This window comes from Euwallacea fornicatus, chromosome 7 (genome assembly GCF_040115645.1).
Source record: "Euwallacea fornicatus isolate EFF26 chromosome 7, ASM4011564v1, whole genome shotgun sequence".
In the NCBI taxonomy this organism is placed as follows: domain Eukaryota; kingdom Metazoa; phylum Arthropoda; class Insecta; order Coleoptera; family Curculionidae; genus Euwallacea; species Euwallacea fornicatus.
Genome location: NC_089547.1, coordinates 773,422 through 781,725, shown reverse-complemented (window position 1 = coordinate 781,725; position 8,304 = coordinate 773,422). Strand labels below are relative to the sequence as shown.

Here is an 8,304-nt window from a genome sequence, read left to right as displayed (position 1 = left end):
CGCCCTGAACACATGGACAGAAAAAATCTTAATGGAAAATCGAATAGAGATATACCGAAGGTAAGGAAGTGTCGTAGTACGTACGAACACAAATGATACAATACACCGAGATGTTAATGATGAGAAGATTTTATTGAAAGAACTGGTCTTTCCTTTTTTTGTACTAAAACTTATATATCTAAATTTGACATACACTATCTATTCAAAAGAACGTTAAAAATATAATTATAAATGGTGGTTTACTAAATCTTTGACAAAACCATCTAAGCAACAAAAATACCTATAAACAACTACCCGTCGACATTATTATTAGGGAACCATTTACTGGTACCGGTATTAGGTAAATGATTTCAAACCTTGACCTAAACAAGGTATACCACAGAAGGAAGATCCTCATACCATATGATACGTAGATGCGTATCTCATAAACGCTATGTTTTTGGACCCGCTTTTCTCCTCCAGGTGTCTCTTGGACAAAACGTTCTTGACTAGAGTTCTTACTTTCATAAACAGGACATTAAAAAAAAAAAGATATGAAATGTATTATTGTAGATTGGGGAGGGAAAAGCTTCTGTCCGTCCACTGGATCACCACTACCGTCCTTGGTGGTTTTATATTACGCAAATTTGGAAGTCTCCTATTTAAATTTTCAAAATTGGGTATTCAAATTCACAAATTCAGGCGGAAACTTTCATGATAAATTCAAACTGTTTTTACCTCCTTCAAATACGGAATGAGTGAATCGCTGAACCACATCCGAAATTACACAAATTGGCCTGTTAACACTCACGAATAACCTGAACTTTCCCGGACGTTCCTGAGTTTTGACGTTTTCCGAGATATCACTTTCGCACTATGACATTTTGTCAAAGTGACGTATACCATCATCAACTGTCGTCAAAGAAGCCCTTTCATTCGAATATCGAGCATTGGGCTTCTGACTCGTTTTCACCGTTATAGCAAAATTTCGGGTCTTGTTTGAAAGTGGTCATGAACCGTTAGTTGGTCCGTGAGCCAGTTACAGAGTAAGCACTCGTAAAAATCGCTTCTATATAGAATATGACACATGGGAGTGTGGACGGAGCTCGACCACAGCGACTCACAAGTATCCTCAAGCAATTCGGTCTTTCTTGGTGTGCAGCATTCAACAGAATGAACCGCAACACGGGTCCGGCCCTGCTTTCGTGATAAGAGCAGCTTTAATTTTTATGAGCAACGAAGCAAAAATAGATCTATTAAAATCACACAGCAAGCAGCAAGTAGAACCTGCAATAACGTCTAGTTTGAAAATTGTTAAATGCGAGGTTCAGCTATAGCAGTGTGACCAATTGAACTGCAGTGGTACCATCGAGTACATCAAGGTTCCGTCAAGTAATTGGTGCCAGTGTTCAACCTTGGGTGTTTTCTATTAGCAACACCGGTAGGTACGCACATTGAATTTGTTGATATCATTTCAGTTGATATCTCTTCCTGTCATCAAGTTGATTGTGCTTACTTTTGTAAGTATTCATAACGTAGATTATGTAAACTCGTTAACGCCCCTAAAATCGATTAGCCGCCCCGCAAGTAACCATGTACATTTCTATTAGCCATGCAAAAACTTTAGAAATTTCTGCTTTTTGGTGTACCAGTAATCTCGATACACTAAATTTACATAACTGAATCCTATCTTTATTGTATTTATCGCTTTAGATAAAGTACCATAAATTTTCCAGTCATCACGACTTGCTGACGCTGAAGTAAATTAAGTCATGATTCTGAGAAATCGGTAATAACTGTGAAAATCAATAAGTAATTATGTGTTCGCAGAATCCAGCATGTCCAAAGAAACACCCCCACCGTACCCCGGAGCGGCAGCCCCAGCAGCGTACCCTCCAGGACAATACCCTCCTGCGGGACACGTCGGACCTCCACCGACGGACGTCCGTGAACATCGAGGTCCGTATACCTGAAGAGCTCCTCTAGTTTTAACTACTTTCCATTTCTTTTCAGTGATAGTTAGCACGGGCACTATAAGTGGACCCATATTAGTAGGACCTGAACCAATCACAACTATCTGTCCCTTCTGCCACGCCACCATAACTTCTAGAATGGAAGTTGAGGCCAATACTAAGACGCATTTGTTCGCTCTTTTGCTTTGTATTTGTGTGTAAGTACCTTGATTACCCACAAGCCAGGAAATTATAGTCCTAATTGTTTCGCAGATGCTGGCCCTGCTGTTTCATCCCCTATTGTATGGATTCCTGTCAAAGCAAGAAACACTTCTGTCCCAATTGCAATGCTTTCCTGGGGTCTTTTTCAGACTAAGGTGGTGCCGAGAGCAACCATTTGATCCAAAAGTTTAAATTTGAAATATAAAATTTATGAATAGCTAGCAGTCAGTTTGTTTGATAATTTTTGTGAGGATTATCTGTTAGTTTTGTATTAAAATATTTCTTAAGGTTCGATAAGGCTGGATTCTATTTAACTCCTTTTTTTAGTTCATTCCTATGTTCTTTATACGTTCAGATTTTACGTATGTTTTTAAAGAAATAATCTTTTTTGTGATGTGATACGCTTCTTCCGATTGGGTTTAGGGTTTATCATGGTGAAAAATTTTTATACAGTTGCTGCTGATGTAATCAGCATATTATAAGAGGCATAGCAAGTATTAATATTGTAAAATTACAAGTTGAGTCTTGCATTACAAATGGTTTTCTTGGCATCTATAAATCCAGTTTTCATCCTACAACTTACACTTTTTTTATTTTGTTTACTCGTTTACTGAACCCTGTTGGACAATGGCAAGAGAAATAAATCGAAAACAAACCGCCAAGAAGCCTTATACCAAGGTCGAGGGGGTGAGTAAACAAAGGATGTGAGAGAATCCCCTATAACTTAACGAAATTTCTATCTGGTTCTAGGTGCTTCGGCCTGTACTTGACCACAATGAAGACAAAAAATTGCGACAGGTGTTGGTACTGCGAAAAGAGCGATAGTGCAAAGCACACATTTTCCATGTGCGAAACGGACCGAAAATCGGTAGTGGGCGGAACACGGGGTGTCCCAAGTGAAGTGAATTCGATGAAAATCATGTAAACGATCAGATATACGAGGTGACTCATATTAGAAAAAAGATAGGCACTTTGCTGCTCGTCCAGAACATGTTTTAAAATCGAAAGTATGTACGGTTACTATCAAAATATGAGGAAAAAATTGAAAAATGTGATTTTCGAAAATCATAAATCGGAAGTAAACCGTTTGAGTGAATTCTACCAAACTTAACAGTTCTTCATTATCGACAACTGCCAACAGAAAGGCGCTCTCAGAATTTTTCCAGGTCTTCCAGGATTTTGAGTAATTATACTCAACTTTCTTATTTCATATGACTGCCATATTGGATCGCAGTAGAGTCGAATAAGCACCAAAAAAAGCTTTCTAACCGTGTGCGACAAAAGTGCCCTTGGATCTGCTAAAATAGAAAAAATAAACAAAAGCATCATTTCAACTTAGTAGGCTTAGAAACAAGTGCTCGCACATCGCTCTTTAGTGTTGCTATGGAAACTTCGCTATTGTTTTATTTGAGATCAATTTTTTCCCTTTCAAATTTAAAAGTTTTACACTTTCAACTGGTAGAAATTTTAAGGCAATAGAAAATATCGAATGGTTTTCAAATCGGGAAAAGCTGGAGATGAGTGACTGCTACATTTCAAGTGGAAGAAATCCAAATAAAACTGGAAATATGTATTTCCGGAGGTATTCAAAAAGGCGTCAACCCCTCAAGACATCAAATATAACCATAGTGACAAGTTATTTGTGGGCACTTCGCGAGAGTATCCATAGCAACACTAAAGGCCAGTAGTGCTTTTTGATTATAAAGTAAAACACATACGTTTTGTTTTATATTATATATTGTTTATATTATATATATACTAACAAAAATGAACGTATATAATGCAAAAATTTATAAATTTGTAAAAAGTAATTATTTCTACATATATGATTTTATTTTTTATAAAACTTCACTTACCGCAAATTAGTATAGAATATACAGGTTTGTCGGGAGGATCGTGCCATACTTCAGGAGCGTGTTGTACATGAAAAATAAATGTAAAAAAACTCAAAAGTTATCCGATTTTCGTTTGTTTACAAAGTTATAGCGTAAATAAAATTTTTTAACTAGGATTATATTTACCATAAACGTACCTTTCCTGGACATTGGATTGGTCGTGGTGGCCCTATTAGTTGGCCTCCAAGGTCTCCAGACCTCACACCACTAGACTATTGCTTGTGGGGTTGGTTTAAAACTGAAGTGTACAGAGTAAAAGCGGACACTCAAGATGCACTAATTCAACGCATTAGAAATGCTGCAGCTGCTATTAAAGAAAGACATGAAACAATCTGGAGCGCAACGAATGCTCTTCATAGACGAAGCCGAAAATGTTTAGAAGTTAATGGCAATATTTTTGAACATTTACTATGATATCCAAATGTTAATTTATGGAATTTCTTATGAAATTTATAAATTTTTTAAATTTTATGTTTTAATTTTATTTACGCTATAACTTGTAAACAAACGAAAATCTGATAACAACATTTGAGTTTTTTACATTTACTTTTCATGTACAACACGCTCCTGAAGTTTGGCACGATCCTCCCGACTCACCCTGTATACTGCGAAAAAATGCGCTAAAGTAGTTCCAATTCAATAAAAATAACTAAGAAACAATGATAAGCGAAAATTGTAGATACAAAACTAACCGTACACGACATGATGCTCAATTTTATTTTGGCTCTAACTATTTATCAAAATAATTTTTTTGCAAATTCCTTCGAAACTAATAAGTTGATTCTAAAATCATGCAACAGTTTCATTTATTTTGTGAATGTTCTAGAAATGACAAATAAAAGACTGCTAGCCGACATTGCGACGCGCAAATTAATAATAAAGTTTTATTGTACATGAAAAACCGTGCGAGAAATTAATAATTTAACAAGAAGGAAACATTCCACAATGTAGTGGGTAGTAAGCAAATATCGTTGTCAAGAACTGATACGAGACAAGGCTGGAACAAGACGAAAAAAGATACTCTCTGAAAAGGATGAACGATTAAGTTGAGACCTAAAAATTAATTAGAAAAAAAGTTTTCTCTAAATTAACGAAACGAGTATCCCAGAGAATCAGCGAACCCGTGACGACTGAAAAAGCAAAAAAAGTTCTCAGAAAAAGCGATTTTAATGGCAGAATAGCAAGGAAGAAATCCTCTACATCAAGAATTAATAAACAGAAACGGTTCAGTTTTGCAAGAAAGAATCGAGAATAGTCTTTCAAGTGTTGAAATACTGTCATTTTCCCAGACAAAACGAGAATAAACTTGTTTGTATCGGATGAAAGACAAATCGTATGGAGAAAACCAAATAACACAACAACAAGACAAAAATATAAAGAACACAGTCAAACACGGAAGTGTATCGTTAATGTTATGCGGTGCTATGGGAGCAAATGATACCAGCAACCATCAAATTAAGAGAATAATAGATAAAAATGTTCACCTTGATATTTTAAGAGTCAATTTGCGACCATCCATCCACAGAAAAATCGAACGTACTCAGAGTGTGTTATTTCCAACAGAATGATGATCCGAAGCACATCTCTCGCATTGTAAAGGTTTGGTTAATATACAGGGTGTAACATTTAACTTGAGATACCGCAATGCCTCATAGTAATTTAATATATTAAAATTATTAAATTCTCCCCTTCAATCGGCAGCTTTTAACCCCGTTGAGAAGTTGTGGCAAATTAAAAAAAAATTAAGTGCAAAATTGCCGCAACTGCAGCAATTAAAAAAAAAATTTTAAAGTAGTTTTCAATGTATGAGAAAACATTTCTTTGGATGTGACTAGAAAGTTGGTATAATTTATGTCGCGTCGCTTGAAGGTCGTAGTTGAGACTAAGGGGGGTGTCACCAAGTACTGAATTATAGATGTAAATTGTTCTCTATAAACTTATTTAAATAAATAATTATATAAACGCACAATTGTGGTTGCAAGGTTAATTTTGTGTCTACATTTTTCGCTTGTTATTGTTTGTTATTTATTTTTATTTGAATTGGAACCATTTTAGTGCATTTTTGCAACATATATTCTATACTTACTTGTAGTAAATATAGCTTTAAAAAAAGCAAAACAAAATTAGAATATTTATTTCTTATAATTTTATGAATTTTTGCATTATGTAAACTGCCAATTTTATTAGAACGTATTTAATCAAATCCCTAAGTGTACCCACCAAAATACCACCAAAATCAAATATAGCAACCATACGAAATAACGCGCTTGAATATAATTGCTCGGAATCAATAAAGCCTGGAAAAACTCTAACAACGCCATTCCATTGATAGTTGTCAATAATAGAGAACTGCCAAATTTCGTAGAATTGCTTCAAGCGGTTTACTCTCAATTTATGATTTTCGAAAACCACAGTTTTTTGCTTTTTGCTCATACTTTAACAACCCCGGTACATACTTTTGATTTTAAAATATTTTCTAAACGGGTACAAAGGTGCGCATCTTTTTTATAATTTGAATCACCTTGTATATATTACCGTTTCTATAATCCCAATGGAACTCACTTTATTTGGGACAACCCATATTCGATAGAAAAATCTGACGCACAAAAAACGCGTACATACATATAACGTTGGAAAGCAGAATGGACTAGGAGACGGTGGAGAAATGGATCAGAGACGTACATAATCACAAGGAAAGGGAGAAAATGACCATGGGAAAGAATGACATAGCAAGGACAGTAATCGGTTGAGGAGGGAGCAAAGTGAAATCTCTCCTCCTCCCCATAACGCAAATCCGTTTCAACGGTTCCGAGCACTAAAGCGAAAAAGTGATTTAGTGGCTAGACTAGAAATCAAAAGTCCCCCATCTGAGTCCGATTAACGTCGTATCCACTAATGCCCTCCGGAAGTACGTAACGTACTCCACCAACCTGCTAAATACAAAAAAAGGTTAATTTATCTCCCGAACTACCACTACCTTAGACCTGATCGACCAAGTTAAGTCGACGCTGCGATGGGCTTGAACACCGAACATCACATTATTCATTTAAATTGCACTTATGTCTCTAGAAGCTAAATTCACTGGATTACTGCGAGACTTTGCAGATAAACCACCCATCAATTTACGAATTTTACACAGGCGATGTGTCATGATTATTTTCTATTGGCTTGGCCATCCTTGAAGCCAAACAGAAGTATCGTGAAATCGTTCCAGAAGAATTATTTAGCGATATTGGTATCAAGAGCCGCGATCACTCACGACATAACGCGAACCTACACTAAGACTTTCATTAATTCTATCCGAAGGAACGTAGTGCACCTTAAAGATGTTGCTTCCTTGATCTACCACATCAAACGCTACCTTACTGGCATCATAAAACCCGTGATTTTGAAATGATCCATTATATTCAATTTAAGACACTCAATGTACAGTATAGTCCACTTGACAGAGGAACAACCTCATAGAATTTATTTTTTGTCGTCCGCTGTTGACAAACTTTCCTTTCGCTGACAGTAAAACGATACTTTAGGACAGAAGGTCACTTTTTTGTTACAAACAGGAAAGTCACCTTGAAGACGCGTGAATAGATGAAATTTCTAGCAGCTTCATCAAAAGAGTAATATCGTTGCAGGAAAATGTTAAATTAAAACCACAGCATTGTTTCCATGGAAACTATCTTGTGAATGCATTAGTCTAGTGGCCTTAGCCAGAGTAGTTACGCATACGTCTAAATGATTAATTGATTAATCGACGTCGGCAAATCAGTTATGTTTGAAATAGCGCATGGTGCGCAACATAAATGCGCCGCATAACTGAATTTACCCTAACAAGATTTTCATAGTTCCCTCACTTTCGACCTATTGCGAAGAATTAACGTTATCAATATGCTATCTAAAAAATACATGGAAAAATCTCAAAGGATATTGTTAGTGTTAATATGTAATAGTAATACAATTGAATTATATTTGTACCGTAAATAACTGAATTTTATTGGAGAGACTGTTATTACTCCACAATTTTTTTTCAACAGGCAGTGAAACGACCTTTAAAATACTAACGTTTTTTCGGTAATTGCACTAAGACACCTCTATTATCTGCTAACTCAAGAGTAATTGAACGGTTACAAATACCTTTTGGCACTGTTCAAGTGCGCTTAGTGGAAAACACCATTAGCTATCAAAAGCCCATACTTCCAATTTAAAATTTAGGAGTTGCAGCTGCCGCCACAAAGGGGTTGATTGTGAAACAGGGGACA

The 8,304-nt window shown here is 36.0% G+C and overlaps 1 protein-coding gene across 6 annotated transcripts in view; it reads left to right on the top strand.

The window, feature by feature from the left end:
* Positions 1 to 2,731, top strand: part of LOC136339945 (lipopolysaccharide-induced tumor necrosis factor-alpha factor homolog) — a 32,005-nt gene extending 29,274 nt beyond the window's left edge. Inside the window, exons 1-4 of one of the 6 annotated variants that reach the window (XM_066283589.1) lie at positions 37 to 60; positions 1,810 to 1,938; positions 1,993 to 2,149; positions 2,205 to 2,731. In XM_066283589.1, the coding sequence (XP_066139686.1) occupies positions 1,818 to 1,938; positions 1,993 to 2,149; positions 2,205 to 2,307 (381 nt within the window). In that variant the 5' untranslated portion in view covers positions 37 to 60; positions 1,810 to 1,817 and the 3' untranslated portion in view covers positions 2,308 to 2,731. Of the gene's footprint in view, positions 1 to 36; positions 61 to 1,224; positions 1,567 to 1,809; positions 1,939 to 1,992; positions 2,150 to 2,204 lie in introns of those variants that run through there. The other 5 variants (XM_066283587.1, XM_066283586.1, XM_066283585.1 and 2 more) reach the window with 5 other exon arrangements.
* Positions 2,732 to 8,304: the final 5,573 nt, after the last annotated feature.